This window comes from Cyanistes caeruleus, chromosome 1 (genome assembly GCF_971803275.1).
Source record: "Cyanistes caeruleus chromosome 1, bCyaCae1.hap1.1, whole genome shotgun sequence".
Lineage (NCBI taxonomy): Eukaryota > Metazoa > Chordata > Aves > Passeriformes > Paridae > Cyanistes > Cyanistes caeruleus.
Genome location: NC_141701.1, coordinates 116,499,505 through 116,518,382, shown reverse-complemented (window position 1 = coordinate 116,518,382; position 18,878 = coordinate 116,499,505). Strand labels below are relative to the sequence as shown.

The 18,878-nt window shown below is 36.7% G+C and overlaps 1 protein-coding gene across 8 annotated transcripts in view; it reads right to left on the bottom strand.

Annotated features, from left to right (window-relative positions):
* SATB1 (SATB homeobox 1) overlaps window positions 1–18,878 on the bottom strand; it is a 92,376-nt gene that overhangs the window by 54,189 nt on the left and 19,309 nt on the right. For 4 of the 8 annotated variants that reach the window (XM_086852063.1, XM_086852042.1, XM_023919218.2 and 1 more), the window contains exons 2-5: window positions 15,895–16,130; window positions 11,942–12,118; window positions 11,035–11,161; window positions 10,184–10,307 (exon numbers count right to left, since the gene is read on the bottom strand). In XM_086852063.1, the coding sequence (XP_086708189.1) occupies window positions 10,184–10,307; window positions 11,035–11,161; window positions 11,942–12,118; window positions 15,895–16,105 (639 nt within the window). In that variant the 5' untranslated portion in view covers window positions 16,106–16,130. Of the gene's footprint in view, window positions 1–10,183; window positions 10,308–11,034; window positions 11,162–11,941; window positions 12,119–15,894; window positions 16,131–18,642; window positions 18,769–18,806; window positions 18,877–18,878 lie in introns of those variants that run through there. The other 4 variants (XM_023919217.2, XM_023919220.2, XM_086852073.1 and 1 more) reach the window with 3 other exon arrangements.

Here is an 18,878-nt window from a genome sequence, read left to right as displayed (position 1 = left end):
CAAAGTCAACCTTGTATATGCTAAAATTTTCTACATAACTGCAGTATATACATTCTCCTCACAGAGATGTTGATAATTGTTCTATCTTCACCTAGCCAGAGCGTTTGTTTTCATTTGAGCTTTTGCTTAATATTACCCACCACGTTAAGGAAGATTTCCTTGCTGGGAAATAGGACATGATTTTCAGTGAGTCTCTTCTCGGATTCCACTGTTCTGCTAAGCAAAGCATCAGATGTCTGGCATGAAGTTGAGCCCTAAGGCACAATGTCCAGACAAGAAGTCATCAGACTCAGTAGCACTAACAGTTGTCTTGCTGAATTTCTTTTGGTGTTAAGGATAAGCCTTTACTTTGATCTCTTTTCCATTTGCTACATAAGTTTTTGCAGTTTTTTAAGTCAAAAGAGGCCATTTTGAACATTCATTTAGGAATCTATATAAAATGAGACCCTAGAACTTCATCTAGCAATTTCCAAGTTCAGCTAAATTTCCAGTGGCCAAGCTAGAGAAATCATCAAGTATTTATTTATCTGAAGACTTCTTGTGCTGGATCTTTCACCACATCCATTGTAATATCTTTCTGTAACCTCTAAATTTACCTTTTATGTACCTTTTTTCTTTCTTTTTTTTAAATGTATGACTAGCTTTTTGAATTTCATTGATTTGTGCACCTAATGAGTGCATTTCTCATGCCTCCGACTGCTTGCTTAAATACCCCTCTAGTGCCAAATGTAACATCCCTTATCTATCCTTTGTTTAAATGGTTAAGTCTCAATTTTACTGTTTCGGGTCACATGCCTCTTTATGAACCACATGCACATCTGATTATTCTTAATCATATAGACCCAAATTCTATGAGGGATGTGCTGCTAAAAGCACATGAACACACTTCTTTCTGTACTGAGAAAAACATAAAAAATTATCAGGTGAAATATAGTAATTTATGGCATGAAATTCAGTATGGGTTCTTAACTTTTGTTACATAAAATATAAACCATAAAATAGCAAATTGTAAGTAGCTGTGTTATCCAGGGCACTGGTTTTGCCTCTGTGTTGCTACCTTTGACTAGCAAGAGTTTGTGAAAAGTATAAATGCTCTGAAGAATTCATAAAAAGATACAAGATACAATGAAGGTATCTCAAAAGAGAAATGTTCCAGCTAGCTTTCCATGAGGAATATGTATGTACACTTTAGGGTTCTATTTACTGAATTTTTCTTGAGTAGTCATTGCATTAAAATATATAAATTTAAAAAAAAAAATTAGTTGAATTAGACTTTGCACACAAGAAGTGCAGAGTAAGAAACACACCTTTAGGAGCTCAGGGATGTGCAAGCTGGTACATATATGTTGGTGGAATTTTATTGTGACATATAAAATATAAATATATTAGTACACACAATCCTTAAAATTCTAAGTCCCAATATACTGATTCAAACACAAACACCCTAGGTAAACTCATGGAGCTGAAATTTTTTCTATGGCTCTACAAAGGACATTGATATCAATGTCTTCTGCATGTGTCTCAGTTTTTCATCATCACAAAACATTCCTTCTCCCTGACAGTTTACTGTAAATTATCAAATCCCTTGGAACAGTGGCAAAGCCAGGCACACTTTCCCCTCTTGTGGTGCAAGCTGATAGAAGAACTGCAGTTCTGAGTGTAGGAAATATTAGTACTTAAAAAACAAAATAAAAATAAAAGAGACAGGTGTATATGAGGAGAATGTTTCATCCTTTCCCACCTCTGGGGAACAGAACTTTTCCCTTTGGAGCTCTGAGTGAGGCACACCTGAGGTTGCTACTGTCCTGAAAAACCTGTACTCTGATCACTGCTTCAAGGCACCAGCGGAATCTGATACCATTTGTGCTGCTCTTAAGGAAGCGTCCAAGGAGAGAGCAACAAAACTCACCCTTGCCTTAGGATTCTCCTACCATAGTTCTTGGATATAAAAAGGAAGAACTTAATTACTAATTAGAAAAAAGTGGTGAGGTTGGGGGAACAAGCTTTCAGAGTTTTTCTCAGTCTGAGAAACTCATCTCCTAAGTTATGATTATAGTGAAGGCATGCAATGAGTCTGGTCTGACAAGGTGAGAGTTGCGTGTGTCTGAGCACTGCCTCTCAACAAGTGGGTCCTGTTTGCTTTTGCTCCTGCCAGGCAAAAAATTATTACCAATTGAAGTAATTTTCCCCTGGCGCATCTTTATGCCCACACTCCTGCGTCCCCTAACACAGATGTACCTCAGCTTCAAATCTGCTGACAGTGACGCTACAGCACCTACAGAATTTGCTCAGCTTTTGGGTAGGTTTTATAACCACGCTGATCCCTGTGCCTCCCACCACTGCTAGTAATAACTGAACCAGTCAGAGAAGGTCTCTGCAAACCAGTCACAGCAGTGATTAAGATGTAGACATACGTATCTCCTCGCCCCTTAAATAGAAGGCTTAATTGGAGATGTGGATAGCAGCTTTCTAATGGACAGAAATTAAACTCCATTTAATTCCTGAGGAGACACTTCCAATGCACAAGGTTTACCACACATTTGGAGTGGGGAGGGAAGGGGGAAGGAAGGAGCCGCATGCACAACTCTCTCTACCTCTGACAATCACTGAGGAAAAGCAACATGAGGACCAGAATGGCATAAGTGTGGCAGGTGTGAATTGACCTGCACTGGCAAAGCTGCGAGCTGGGAAACTTGCAAATCACATGATTGTGCAATACTTGGCTCCAGTCAGTGCTATCGTGTTCTTTATTAAAAAAAATAAAAAAATAAAAAAAAAAATCTTAAAGACATGTACATCAAGTTAAGGGATTAACTGTCAAGTGACATAACTGAAAATAGAGACAATATATTTCTTTATTGTTAATGAAATTCAGTTAAAAGTGAAGGAAGTGATAAAGAATGTACTGTTTTGTAATGTATTTTACATAAGAACGTAATATAGAAAGGGAAGTGCAATTAAATCTTAATGTGGACTTTTTTATTTTTAGTTTATCATCTGGTTTACATTTTGAGCCCCTTTGCAGCAGTAAATTATGCTGGCATTTCTTAGGGAATAACTGCCATGTTAATTTAGTTTAATAAAATAACTGACAGAAAAGGGGGAAAAGAAGCAAGAAAAGACAGTACCCCCCCACACACACTCCTTATCTTTAGCTAAGTATTCAAATGCTTTCTATATGAATTGTCCGTGGTCCAACTCCAGTACCATGTAATAATACAATACATTACAACACAGTACAATACAATCTTGGGTTTCTGTAGCGCCCTTCATGCAAGCATCCCAGGGTGCTTTACAATCATTATGAGTTAAAATTAAAACTGAAGCACATACAATTCCTAATAGAATCATTTTAAAAATGCTAAACAGAACAAATAACTTTTAAGTCTAGATTTAAAAGTCCCAACAGCCAAGCTTTCCTTACTTCAATTGGCAATGAGTTCCAAAGCTAGGGAGCAAAGCGACTAAAGGCTCTCTCATGTTATGTTAAAGGATCTCTCATGTTGTTTATACTTTTGCAGTACTCTACAGCCAAAAATTTGCCAAGAAGAAGAAAAAAAAATAAATATTTATTTGCAATCTTGCTTTAAAGAACACTGGAGAAGTGGTTTGTTAATTCTCTAATAAAGTTACGTAAAAAATAAATTAATTAGGGTTTGTACTTGGCTGTGACTGTGTTAAGAGGTATGCAAGAAACATGAACAAATACGAATGAATGCAAAATTCTGTAGAAGTGCATTGCTTGACTGCCTTTTAACCCACTAAATGTACCCAGAAGAAAAAAAGAAAGTGTGGTTGTGTGTATATATGTACCTACAAAAAGAAGAACATCACTACAAATATTTAAAATGCAAGTTATTCTATATACTATTCTTAGGAACACTGAGTGAAAATAGAAGTCAAGTAAGGCTCAGTTCTAAAACACATGCATGATTTAGGTGGAAAATGTATCAGAAGAAAATGTGCTGTGTTCCTTTTTCATTCTGTAACTTCCCTAAAACTTGAAGCCCATATGAAATAGATAATCACTCACATGACACAGTTCTCGAAATTGCTGAGATACAATCAAAAATGGTTAGTGCTCAAAGTGGGATGCACAGTCCCAAAAATGCATTAATTTTGTACTTTTCACAAGAGATCCTGGTGGAGGACAGGTGCTTATATCTCCTGACTCTAGAAGTGTAAAAAAAAAATAAAAAAATCCAGCAACAACAAGAACCAAAAAAAAAAACCAAAAAACCCAAAACCAAAAAAATCCCACAACAACAAACCCCACAAAACAAAAACAAAACAAAACCCAAAAAAAACCCCAAACCCCAAAACCTCAACAGTAGCACCATTCCTCTCTTGGACTCCTCCAATTTTCAGAAGCAGAAACAGAAGACCTTATTACAGCACAGATACCAAGGGACATGCTGACACCTTACAGACACCCCTGAAGTCAGATACTGCCTTTATCTGAAGAAGAAAGCATGTTTTCCCCCTCCTCCCACTATAATTTCAAGCCTCATAATGGTTTTGGAAAGTGACTTTACACCCTTCTTGTATTTAATTCTAATGAAGAGGCAGAAAAAAATCTCTATATATTTTCACTTTTAATAGGATGCTATACAGATGAAACAGTTGCAGATAGACTGGTGTAGCTTTAACACTGAGAGTGTTTACATGCATCTAAAAAACATAAATCAATGATCAAACGATCAATCGATTGGAAGGTTGGATACACTGTGAATGTCCTCACACAGCTCTTCCCAAACACCTAGTACATACATCTTGCTCATCCCATTAGCAATAGGCTCGTCACTGCCCATTCTATCTGGATGACTAAAAATTATAGGCACAAATTTTAATAGTTAATTGCAAATGTTTTAAAAATCCAGATACCATGTCAGCTTGAAGAGACATCACAGTGAATGCTCTTGAGCAACTGGGGGGTGGGTTGAAAAGCCCTGCCTGCCAAAAGCTGAGCCCAGGCCCTCAAGGATTTACTTCCCCGAAATAATTAATGACATCTTTAAAATCTAAAGTACAGTAACTTCTAAGGCAGAAAAAAGAGCTGCATTCCTTACTCAGGTTATTAATTACTGGGGGAGGGGAAAAAGACAGAAGAGACTTACAAGCAACAAAGAAATCCAAGGACTTGATCTCAGGTCTAGGCAGGTAAAATTGAAAGGGGAGGGGGCAAAAAACACCTTTTGGTTACGTAAAGCACAAATCAAAAACTACTCATAAAAAGTATGTATTTTGGCAACTCTTAATAGCTCATTCCTTGATTATCTATAGGTACAGAAATTTTAATTTTAGCAAACAACTTTTTTTGGTTAGGATTTTGGATCAGTACAGTGGTGTGGAAATGTGCGAGGATTTCTATTGAGCTGCCTATTTGCTGTCATGGCCAAGTGCCTTCACATCAGGTGAACTGAGAAACACTGATGTTCCAAGAAAGCTTTCTGTCTGCTGTCTCTACCAGATCATATAAAGTCTGAACAAAACAGAATGCAAATCCAGGGCAGGGTATCTGAACAGAAAGAAAAGTATATGATCTATACCGTGCCCATGTCATATTAAAAGAATCATTCACTACAGCTTGCTAAAAATGCAGTCAGAATAGTTATATTTGTCACAAGTGCAAAACTATGCAGACTTGGGTATCGTACCAGCACTTGTACTGTGTATGCATACGTTTCATGGAATGCAAGCACATATCCATCCCTCTGACTTAAATAATTCTATTCCTTCATCACCAAGAGCAAAATTATGTAAATGACATTATAGGCGGGGGAAGGGGGGAACACACAAATGTCCTCCAAAAATTTTAAAATAGTCTGTAAATTACTATGTCCCCAAGTATCACAGCCTCTGGATATATTTTTTTGAAATACTGCATGTCCCCTACAAAATATTGAACAAAACACCATTGAGAGTTGAGACTCTGCTATGTATCAGACCTGGAATTTCTCATATATAATGCACTGACTCGTGGTTGCCCTGAGAACCAGACTAGATACAAACAGTCCTAAAGGATGAGCAAAAGGGAGGGAAAATAAAACCCAACCAAATAACTAAACATTTCAGGATACATGGGGCAAATACAATAATAATAATATAATAATAATATAACAAATATAATAATAATATGGCAAAAAAAAAAAGAATACCTTGTTTTGGAAGTATTTTTGCAGTGCTTAGATAGTGCCTGTTTGTGGATACTAATATCAATAATTTGAAATATTTTTTTGTAGAAAACAAATCAGGCAAGATAATACCAGTAGAAAAGTCAATGTCATTTGATCACTGCCATATTTTTAAAGCAGGGTCCAGATACTAATTAATCTCTACAATCTCTTCATTTGGTAGGTGACTTGTTATCGTCTTTTCATGGAAAAGGTTACAGGAACTCAAGATAAGGGATATATCTAAATGTTCAAAAGCACACGGTGAGTTTGTTCCAGAATTATCAAAAGGATTTCCTGTCCTTTTCTTACACCAATACCCCATGTTGCTCTCCTCTTCCTCATAAAAGTTGATAGAACTACGTATATCATAAATAGATATATATATATAATACAGAGAGAAACAGAGCAAGATGCTGTAAATCAATAGGCGCAAAAGAGGAAAAAACCTCTTATTAATATCAGAATAAATACAGCCTGTAGTATTTCAGTTATTAACTGTGAAGTAATAAGAAACTTCTGCACTAAAAATCAAAACAGAGCAAAACTGTGAAAGTGAAGTATGAAAATGCTAAGACTAAGGCGAGACACTGAAGGACTAACATTAAATAAGTAAATGCAACAGAGCTGCCTGCCTGCCTGATCACTTTAGAGCACCTCCCAGAAGACTGAAGTACAGTAGAGCTTCTGTGCAAGGGTTTGGAAATAAGAATTGATGGTAGAACAATTTCTTTACAACCCTTTGGAGACTGAAGAGCCAAAACAGGAGGGAAATGAGATCTAGGCCACTCGCGAGATAGACCAATTTAATGGAATGCACAAGACGGCCCAAAATTGAGCCCTAGATTAAATTCCAAGTTACCTTCCCCATCAAAAGAGGTCTGGAGAGGAAACAGAAATGAAGCAAGCTGTGCGTATCAAATGCAAAGTCTTTCAGTCAGCATCTGCACATGCTGCCAGTCTCTAGCAATAAAATCTGCAAACCTGATGTAAAGCATAAAAAAATGCACTTTAGCACATAATTCAGAACAGGCTTGGGTTTTCCATGAAAAATTAGAAGTGTCCTTTTACCTTGACTGCTTGATACCAAAATTTTGAGGCTAGCTGTCTGAACGGCTGTTTTCATTTCACAGCAGTTCAGAGGTGTGTGTTTGCTCCAGTCCATCCTAAGCACTCCAAGTCATGTTGACAGGGATTCCCCATGATATACTGAGCAATAAAACTGACCTTCAGGGGTGGCCACACAGTCACAGAGTCAGAATCACAGCAGCTTCAAAAAGCACAATGTAATCAACTCTCCTAATGAGAACACAAGTCACAGTGGTATTTTATCAAGAAAGGTGTGAAGAGTTCATACCTCTACACCCCAAAGTTTTAGTGGGACAAGAAAATAAATGGCTAAATGAATTTAAAAAAAAGAAAAAAGAAAAAAAAAAAACCACTCTAGCAAATAATGCTGATAAGTTTTCAAGACTCTATAATTGAAACAGACTGGTTCTCAAAGTTTTGTTCACATATTTTCAAGTTATCTGCCCTATGAACAAATATGAGCAATCTTTAAATATATAAAACGCAAGATTTCTTCAGAAAACACAGTAAACTCTAAGTGAAAACGGGGCTTCAGAAATGCCATGCATTGAGCACAGAGGCTTAATTACATTAAAGCAAGTCTCTATACCTACACAAAACAGAGTATTGCTAATGACAGTGACAGAAAATGATAACTACTCTCGTTTCCACTTTGAGTCATTTTGCTGTGGTTAATAAATTATATCCATAACAGTGTTAATAAGTTATGGTACGGTGTCACTGCATCAGTTTGCGTTTATGATGAAGCACTTCATATGGCACTACCTATACCTGTGGAAGGAGAGAGCCCTTTTCTGCTCTCAGAAGAATCTCCTATGCTGGAACTTTGATGGATCCCCTAAGGAAGCGCTGTCTCCTGACCTCTTCCTTGCTCTTACTTCTCATCTCTGCTGCAGGTGCACGCCATGGCAGGGCAATTCAAAAACTTTAATACCTTTAATAAAACACTGGCAATCTTAAATCATTGCCCTTTCCATAGGAATGATATACAAGGAGTTAGAGGTAAGGCAAATACGGGAAGTATTGAGATCAATTTACTCATGTGAAAAGGACACTGATCAACTCATCTTCCCTCAAGCTCCCAGAGGGAAACAGGAAGACTTAGACTGACTGATGGACTCTTGATCAACTACTTTAAAAGCTTGTTTTCCTAAAAGTTAAGAATAAATAAATGCACTTTAAGCTTAATACGGTTTGGTTTTTAAAGAAAAAAGAAAAGCAGAAGCTATTTAAATTCTTGCAACCCAACTATGGCAGCACTGGTGAACATAAGAGATGGCGAAAGTAATAAGCACACTTTTAGCAACGGAAAGAAGCTCGTGGCTTTAAGTATTTTCTTTTACAAATAAAGAAATACAAACCAGTAAACAAACAGTCCCAAATCAGAGTTCTGTAGTGTGGAGTTTTAGGCATCTCAAGCATTAACTTGAAGAGATGCTATTAAGCAAGATGGTTTTTTGTCCATTAAAGTTATTACATAAAAATTCAGTATAGTTTGAAAGAAATTTTTTTAGAAGAATGTAGTTAATGAATTGTCTCCAGTACCATGATACTTTCTATAGTAAAGCATTTCTTTTAAAGCTTTTTTTATGCTTTATATATACATATATACAGAAACTCCTTTGTGAAACACAATGTCCAAACAGAAATGAGATATTCCAGCTCTAAATAGAAATTATTTGCTTTCCATCACTATCAAGTAAAAAGTAGCACTATTAGATTAAAATGAAGAAAAATCCCAAATTTTCTGCAGCCTCCATAAGCCAGCAGTGGAAAAGCCCAAATGCTTTTACAGTAGGTACATAAAAGATAACTTTGCAGACATATTACTGGAATGGTTTGCAACCAGTGAAGATAATTTTGATTATTTCCACTTCAAAACTTCCTATATTGGAGCCACATCACTGAAAGCAATCTAACCGTAGGGGGAAAAAAAGTGATGTGAAACAAGTCTGCTAATCTCTTCACAAAAATTAGACAGAGGAGGAGAGTAGTCTCCTGTAGATTGACTAAAGTCTTTCAGAGACAAAGACTTCAGTATTCTAAACAAGAGAAATAAAATCCCCATAAAAATACCTTCCCTTCCTTATTTTCTCTTTTTCCCTCCCTGCCACAACTAGCATTATTTATTTGTATACTGAATTCGTCTCCGCTGCGCCATAATGAAATACATTTTAAAATTTAAAAGGTAAAAAAAAATATCATGTTTCCACCACAGCATCATTGGACACCATACTGCATAGAAAAATGAATCGTGCCTTTGCAGTAATTTGACAAGAGAAGAACAAAAAGAATGGCAAAAATAGAACAATACAACTAAGGCTTGAGGAACACATCGGTTCAATATTTAGCAATGCATAAATTGAGGTTTCATTTTTGTTTAGGTATATTTTGATTAGAACTAATAAATGACTGATTTTCCTTTGGTTCTTTGCAACAACAACATATCACCCAAAGAGCTTTATTCTTTATTCCCTTCTCATATAGCATGCCAAAGACTGTCTCAGTTTATGAATTAGCATTTAAAACTACTGTAGGTTATCTAACAAGCATTCAGATTCAATAGTACTTTTGACAGCAGTAAGTAAAGAGCCTTTTAACATCTTGAACACATGTGCTTGAAAAAAGTAGTTGCATCAAAGCAGTTCAAAGACTGCAGACAAAAACCAGTTAAAATCCAGTTTGCTGTGAGATGATTTTAGTGTGGTGTAAACAACCTTTCACGACTCCCCATGGGAAACGTAAGACTATGTTCAAAATGAATCAGGCATATTTATAAAGATCATGAAGTGGTCAAATGCATTTGCATTTTTGGCAGATCCACTCCACGGGTACTACTTGCTACAGTCTGTAGAAATCTCAAATCTCACATCAGCGTTGCCTATAGTGCTTTATTATTTATTACATGTTATGCTAAGTACCTGCGAAAGGGGACATTCCTTGGCCAATGAACTCTGGTTCATATCCTTCAGTAAGTCCTTCAGAGCATTTCTTACTGTTGTGTGAGACCATTGTTCAGGAGGCAAGTCTTCTAGTTTAGGGCAACTATTTGAAACACAGATTAGAAAAGGGATTATTACAAGATTGCATCCTGCTGCAGAACATTCCTTTAAGACAGACAGATTTCATTTTGCGCATCAAGCAGATGCATCTGGAGATTGCTCTCGGTCTCCTGATTGTTCCGATTAGTTAATTACTTTATACAACACATCTGCTGTATTGATGCATGAATTATACATCAGCTGCATGTGGCGACTATTTTTTCATGTTACTTCTACCTTCCTGCTCTGATGCGCTTGGTAAAACAATTTAAGGTGTAATGCTTTCTCACGACTGATCATGAAAAGCATTAATATATTAACCATTTTTTCTTTTTTGTTGCCGTGAAATTTAAGAACCTAGACAGCAACAATAAGTGTGAGCAAGTCATTCTTTTACAAAATGCACACAGATGGTACTGTTCATGATATGCAAAAATATTTTTCTCTTAAGTAAACTTTATGTAAAATGCCTTCTTGTAATGCATCATTTAATTGACTAAAATGCAATATAGTTTTAATGAGATATCCAAAGAAAATCTATGTATCAGAGCTATAAAAGTTTTCTGCAATAGTATACTGTAAGTTAAAGAAGAATTAGAATAACTAAAAAGGAATTTAGGCAAGCCTTTGTACTTTGAGCACAAAGCAGGGTGGGAATTAAATACAAGCAATATTAACAGTTAAGAGCAGACAAGTAACAGTTCATGTCCCAGAACTGGTATATGACTTACCTGTGTAACTGGATTTTCAGTGTGACCACATGATACACGTCTTGCAGCATGTCTGCTACTGTAGCATCGGGGGCATCTGTCACATAGGAGAGTGGAACTGGATTCCACTTCCCAACCTGGATAAGCCCTGCAGGATTGTAATTTTCAGAGGGGAGGGGGAGTGGGCAAGAAGGGCAGGGAAAATGGAAAGAAAGTGATTTACCTAATTCCAAGGGGCAAAAGAAATGCCTGATTTTAACAAGATCACCACCTTTGTTTCTAACCTCTTAAATCTGGCAAAACAAAAGAATACCCCCTCCTCCAAAAACCCCCACCCACACACCACCAAGGAGAGGCCTTATCTGTATTATGAAATTATACAAATACATTACAGTAGAGATTTGTTAAAATATGTATAGAAGTATATTTTCCTAAGTTCCTATGAATTCAATAGGACATGATATAATAGTTAACATTCCTCTTAATAAATAAATGCAAGAATTGAGCACAAAAAAAATTACTTTGCAGTCTATAAAACCATCAGGAACAAAATAAAAGAAACAGAGCTGGATATTCAGTCATAAATGCAAGTTGACTCTCAACAGTCCATCTGCTCAAATATGCTTTACACTTCCTTGTGGATCCTCAGTGGAGCAGATTATTAAGGTCAATAAGCATACTAATGATTCAGTTGAAGTCTTTTTTCTTCTTTAAAAAAAAAAGGAAAAAAAAAGGAATTTACCTCCACATTCCCCATGAACAAAATGTGCACTAACTAAATAAAAACACATCAAGGAAAAAAAAGTACAGACTCTGCAAGAAGTTTAAGAAGTAAAACCTGTATTGCATTCCTGAAAGAAGTCCTGCCCCTCCCCCAAGACCCCACAAACAAACACAATTCATTGTACAATTTCATAATCTTATTTACCTTTTGCTTGGGCAGCAGAGCTGTGAGAATATCCAAGAGATAGCAATGCCATTTCAATCAGCTGGTTGAAAAGCATATCCTTCCTCACCAACACAAATTCTGCATGCTCCTCCTTAGAATCATACTCAATGGCATTTTCATAATGTTCCACTACACAGAAAACTGGAAGCATACTTCCTATTAAAAAAATAAAATTTAACATATTAAACTTTAGTTATAGTAGAGTAGGTGGGTCTATACAAAGTTATGTAAATAAAACCTGTACAAACAGGCAGAGAAGGCATCAAGAATCATCACAAATATTTGATCAACATATTCCCCGAGTCCTTTCCCCTCACCCTCCCCAGAAAAGAGAAAGTTCTACAAAACATACATCTCCCTGAAAGGCAGAAATGCAAATATATCTCCCTTGATCAGATACAGGTTTAAAGAATTACCTTCTATAGAAATAGCAAGGTTGACTGAAGAGAAGTTGATTCTCTCTGTCCTGCCTGATTTGTTGTGAGTAGCAGGCAGCATGAGAACCTAAATACATACTGCAGATGTCTTCACTGTAAGCCATTTTAGTACCAGCCACATAATTTTGTTTGTTAACATTAAAACTTTCTTAGTCCTGCCAAAAATATTTAATTGCTTTCAATAACAGCAACAAATCACCTTGTGTGTTACATATTCACTCTGAAAAGAGTACACAAGGAAACAAGGCAAAAGTTAACACTAATTCGTGCTTCATTCACTGAGTGCACTTGAGCACTACTTTCACTTGCATCTTTAAGGAACAAATCATAATTTCAGTGCCGCTTTAAGAAGTGTACCTGCAGTTCAGGCTTATTTTTGTTGTTCTTGTTGTTTTTGTTGTCTCCTGCACTTTACATCCCACAACGCTATTTTGGCATGCCTGAAAGTTAATTACTAATTTCCAGTTTTATAGCATCATATGGCAAACCCTTCCATACACTGCACAGATTATTAAGCAAATAACCTTTTTCCTTTCCTTTGGCCTTTTCTTAAAATTTATTTTATTTTTTTCATCCCTTTTGATTATTGAGAGAGAAGTAACAAACGACCCAAGCTGTTTTAGGGACAAAGTCTCTCTCAGCAATCAGATCCCTGGACTTTATGAAAATCCCTCCCAGATGGACATGGATGACACAATGACCCGTGGTTTTAAGCTCCAGTCCTGTTCTGCTGCCTCCAGCAGCACAGGTTGGGATCTCTTAATGACAAAAAGCAGAAGGGTTAAAAGGAGATGTACAGAACTGTCTTATGGCAGCCTGCCAGAGGGGTATCATCTTTAGCATAAATGATGACAAGGGTTATTTTAACAGGGCACCCAGGAACTCCAATTAGTCCTACAATGTTAATGCCTCTATAACCACTGCCCTCTAGACTTACGGAAACCTCCTAACCTGCTAAGGTGCACCTGACATGCTGCAGTCTAAAAGGAAGCTTTACTCTTGACAGCAGAGGAAGACATCTGCTGATTTGTGCTCTAACATATAGTAAGAAATCATGATAAAAAAGATATCTCTTAAGCACATATATTTAAACTACATCTGCTCACCAGAGAGCCAATCTCTGGCAAACAAACCCCTTTAGGCTTGAAGGGAAAAGCCCAGAAACTCACTCCAGTTTGCCCAATAGACTCAGCATGAAAGACTGAAAGACAAGAGCAAAAGCCTGCCAATATTTATGTAGTGCAGAAAGGAGGATTTTTTTTTTTTGTTCAGGGGTTTCTTTGGCTTTTTTTTTTTTTTTTTTTTTTTTTGTAATCTGAGTGAGACTGGCCAGAAAGGGAAAGAAGACCAAAGTAAAAGCAGTACATGCAAAGCGGTGTTTACTTCACTGCTTTTAAATAAGCTGTGGACACACACAATTCATCTGCAAAAAGGTGGTGGTTTGTTTTGGGGGTTTTTTCCCCCTTCCAGGCTCTCATAATTGATGTTTCACCTACTGCTATCTGACTCAGAATAAGGGCTCAAAATTCTTAAGCAGTTTCACCAGTAATTCCTGAAGATAAAGTGTAAGCAAAGCTTCATTCTAGCAAACAGTGCAGATACATTCAAAACTAGCTAAAGCATATTTGTTTTTTCCCTTATCAGCTCCTACAAATTAAGCTACAATCAGACACAACACACAGGTACTTTGCTGCTTATCAGCACCCTTTTTGCCAAGTATATGGTTTCCTCGGTTGCAGTATTTTGGGAAATGTCGTACTTTAAGCAACACAGGAGAGCCTCCTGGCCAAATTTTGAGGCACAGCATAGATTAACAGAGGTGAATCCCGGTAGTGCGACACAGGTATCATCTGACTACAAATCAAGCTACTAAATCTTTTAACAAACTGTCACTAGTGTCCTTCTGTTAATGTGAAAAATGTTATACAGGAGAGCACAATCTCAGCTGGCTGATCACTCCTGCTAGTACTTGGCAACACCTCCAAGTGCAGCAACTTCATAACCTTCTAGTGTTAAAGGGGAGAGCATTGGTCAGTGCTCCCTGCTAAAAATACAGCATGATTTAAACCTGAAGGCAGTGTTAGAGCTTTTGCTGAAGGTTTACGAGTCTATGTAAACAGCACGTCTGCCATAAGGAGCAGTGAAGTCTGTAGAATCCTTGTCTAAAACTGTCCTGGCATTAAAGTTTGCTGTGCAAATATCACATAATACCAGAGACAGCTGAAATCTCCTATTTAGGAATTTATGGAACTTATATGTTTGCAGGCGTCAGAAAGTCCTTTTTATACAGCCCCACTGCTTCACTGTACAATGTTAATGCACTCTGCTTGAAAAGCCGTAATAAATTATATTTTTAATGCTCTTACCCTGGCTTTCTTAAGATGCATACATTCTTGGCAAACAATCAATAAATAGGGTAATCATGAGCAGAGGCCAAAGAATTTGCTGAAGTGCTGTTTTTCCATTTTTAATAGATAAAGATCTAACAATACGGACTGCTGTGTCTGTTCATTTCAGGATCAATATATTCTTTGTTTTCGCCAAACCGAGGAAAAAATAAATGATTGTACGATAAATGTTATGCATCAGACACAATGAAATTCCTCTGCCTTCTAACTTTGTGCGTTTAAGAGTCTTGGTTGCATTTTGCACTTTGCTTAGCAAATACAAGAAAAATCTGGATTATAAACATAACTGATTATAATAGGAAAAGTAGAGGCTGTTTTAAGACATATGCCAAATTACATGCAGCATATTTTGATTTAAATTAGCAAGCCTGCAGGACATGGTCAAAAAGACTTAGAAATTTTGATAAGTAAAATTTGTATATTATTGTCCTTTAAAAGTATTTTCAATGCAAACAAAGCCATCCATATACAAACATCAATGATTCTAAATGTGCCTTTTCCTTGTGTAAATGTCTAATTACAGCAAACCAGCCACTGAAAAATATGACACCCAAGTTGTTCATTGTTCAATAATGAATTGTACTTAAGAAAATAAACTGCGAAGATTGACATCATAAATGACTTTTCCAATGTGATACCTAAAGATTTACACTCTCTCCTTTAAACCAACTTGCAACTGCTACTGCTGCCCTTCCAATCTTAGGACCATCATTAGGAGGAAAGGAGAGAGTTTTTTTTGGGGGTTCAGTATTTACTCTTATATATTTTTGCGTTTCTTAGCCTAGCGCTTACTCAAAGAAATAATGCACCAAATTACTTAAATTTTGATGTAAGAATTTGCTTTAATCAGAGCAGCTAGCCTTTACCTTAACAAAAATCAGACTCCACCCTGAAAAGCAAGATGCTCCACCCAAGAATGAACCTTACATTTCCCAAATGTGATTTATATCAGAATTGGGAATATATAGTATTTTAGAATGGAAATTTTAATCCTGAAATATAAATGAAGTAGAGTCTGCAGAAGTATGCTTCCCCCCCAAATATTATAAATCATATTTCTCTAATGCAGAATTATCAAAAGTGTTACCTTTTCTAATATTAGTTTTCATCAGGTGTCCAGAGTGTTTTAAAGGCACTCCTTGCATTTTAGTTCCTGTACTTCCAAGTCTTCCTCTTCCTAATGGGCTCCCATTCTGTTCCAAGCGCGCAATTTTGGCTGGTGGACCCTTCGGATCGCTTACATTGTTAGACATTTCTGAATGTTCTTTCCCCTGAGTTGCCTCGTTCAAATGATCCATACTCAGTCCCGCCTCTAAAGATCACCTGCCATGATTAAAAAAAAAAAAATATATATATGTTGCACACGTGTGCGCATATGTATACGTACACAGCCTGCACATGTACAGAGACAGATATATATGTATCATAAGCTCATAAAGAATAGATAACTATTTTAACTAGAAAGAAATGCCTTTTTTAAAAGAAATAAACTTATTCTTCAAAAATTACCTCATAACCCAGTTTACAGAGAGATTGTATCATAATCTAGTTGAATGGTTTCTTAAAAGCCAACCAGAGTACCTCTTAAAAAAAATTTTGAAAAAAAGAATATCTTTGGAGATATTCTACTAAAACTGAGAGAATCTAAAACTCATATAAGTGATGATGATTGTCAAGGTGTGTGCTCCAAGACAGCTATTGTTACAAATCTCACAGAAAGGTTTGTTATTAATCGCGGATGTTTTTATTGTGGAGAGAGAGAGAAAGATTCTTATGAAAAATTTCTTGATCTATTTGATTTTAAAATGGATGAACAACAAGAGAGAGATTGTTAAAACTTTAGTTGAAGGAGCAACAGATTTATTAGAGATGTAGACTGTTGTCCATTTAAAATTCCTCTCCCCCTCAGAAATAGAAGTTAGAAAGAATTTGACATTTAACTTCAGAAAGCAGTGGCGGGAGATGGTTGCTTTTGAGTTTCCTAACCAATATTATACAGAGTTTATCAACTTTTGCAAGGTTCAAAATATTCAGTTTTTCAGATATTAAGCTTCAGGTGTTAAAGAGAGTAGTTTATTCAATTAAGACAAATAACCGAATAGTTTCTCACTAGACATAAAACTGAGGAAAAATCCCCCACAATTTCTACAGTACTTTTGATGCCCTTAAATATAAAAAAACCTAAAACCTGGGTGATGCTGACACAGCTATTTGAAACCAAAAAAACAGAATTTCAATAGCAAATTAAGAAAAGGTATATATGAGCATGCTTGTACTTCCCTTTTTATAAACTTTCGAAACCTCTGTCCATGACTAACAATTACAGTTAAATCACTAAAAATCTACCAAGCCTACAACATAACAGAGTAAGTTTTAAGGATTTTTTGCCACTCATCAAAACCTGTTCTGCCAACTATATTAAAAAAATCTTGCTGAGAGCAAAGGCATCTCTCTGGTTATGATTTCACTAATCAATACTGTTGTGATTGTTAGGTATTTTACCTACCTTTCCCTGACAGGGAAAGGTATAAGTACACAGACAATTATGTCACATATATATAAAAATAATATAATCACTAAGGACAGGTCAACAGACATTAATATTTGAACTAGTATTTACATTAGCAAGTACAAATACTAATACTGGGTAAGTCATATTTAGAAAGACTGGTGTGAATCGGATAATTGCTACTTTCTTTCAGTTGCCTAGTAATTCAATACATTTTCTGCACATTTCATAGCGAAGTTATTAGAGCCTAAATATCTTGGAATCTCTATATATATACACTTCTATGTCACTAGTATACATGCCAATGATAATTTTGCAGACTATTTTTTTCTTGTACGAACATCACGCTGCTTTTCCCGATACGGTGAAGAAAGAGGCAATGTATTAATTCAAACCTTTACAAGCAACTTCAAGAATGCAACCAAATAGAGGAAGCTTAGACAATCGTTATTTTTCCTAATGCTGTTAGGTGACAGGCTAAGGTTCACCATTCATCTTTATCCCATCTGTTTTAGGTCATGCGTCTCATTAACAGTAAACATGCCTATTTTAGCCACTTTTCCAAAAGAATTTTTTAAACTGTGCTAAGTGTAACCTAAGCAAAGAATTACAGACTCAAACTGTGAACATCTTCCGATGTTTCTAACAATGCTAACATACCATAGAGCTGGTATTCTGAGACTGGTCTATCTCAAGAAAAAGAGGATTAACAAAAAAAAAGAAAGAAAGAGGGGTGTGGGGGGGAGAAAGAGTAAAAGAAAACACACACAAAAAAGCTTCGAACAAGAAATTCCTCATCACTTTTGGCAACTTCGGAAGTACTCTAAGCACGAAGGTTCTTTGCTACGAAAAGTATCTAGTCATCATGAGTCAGAATCGCACTACATCATGTACAGTGAATAAAAGTGATAGATCGCCACTTAGTTAATACACTGACTGCAACCAAAACACCAAATGGGTCATTTTCGATTGGCCTGAGAATACCCACCCATCGGCATCCTTTCACCGCTTAGTCATCTTGTAAAAAGCTTTATGTTACAAAGCAAAATTACATGCACATAAAACACCTAATTTACTCATTTAAACTCCATGCCCAAGGCTAAAGTTCACTGAAACCTCAGTTTGGAATAGTGATGAGCAACAACCAGCATGGCCTGCCCAGGGAGAGGGTGGCAGGAAAGACCTATCATCTCTGCCGGTTCCAGGCCAGGAGTTTCCCCGGGTTTCACATTTAGGCATCTTTCAAAACTACAAGTTTTCATCACAGATCAGTGAGAGAAGAGCACAATTTCAAGGCACAGTTTCCCGGAGCCAGCGTACACGTACAGGCACACCGCGCAATTTCTGAATGAGAGTCGGTGCCGTATCTCCTTTTGTCGCGATGTAACGCTGCCGGTATTATATTATTTCTTTCTCTCCTCCTGAATCAGCCCCCTCCCCATGCCTTTCCCCTCCTCTTCCCTCCCTCCCCCATAAAAACCCATAATCACATTTGAGAGAGGCTCCGCACTTATCCGTTCCATATGGCTCTCACAATCCAGGCCAAGCTTTCCCTGTGACCT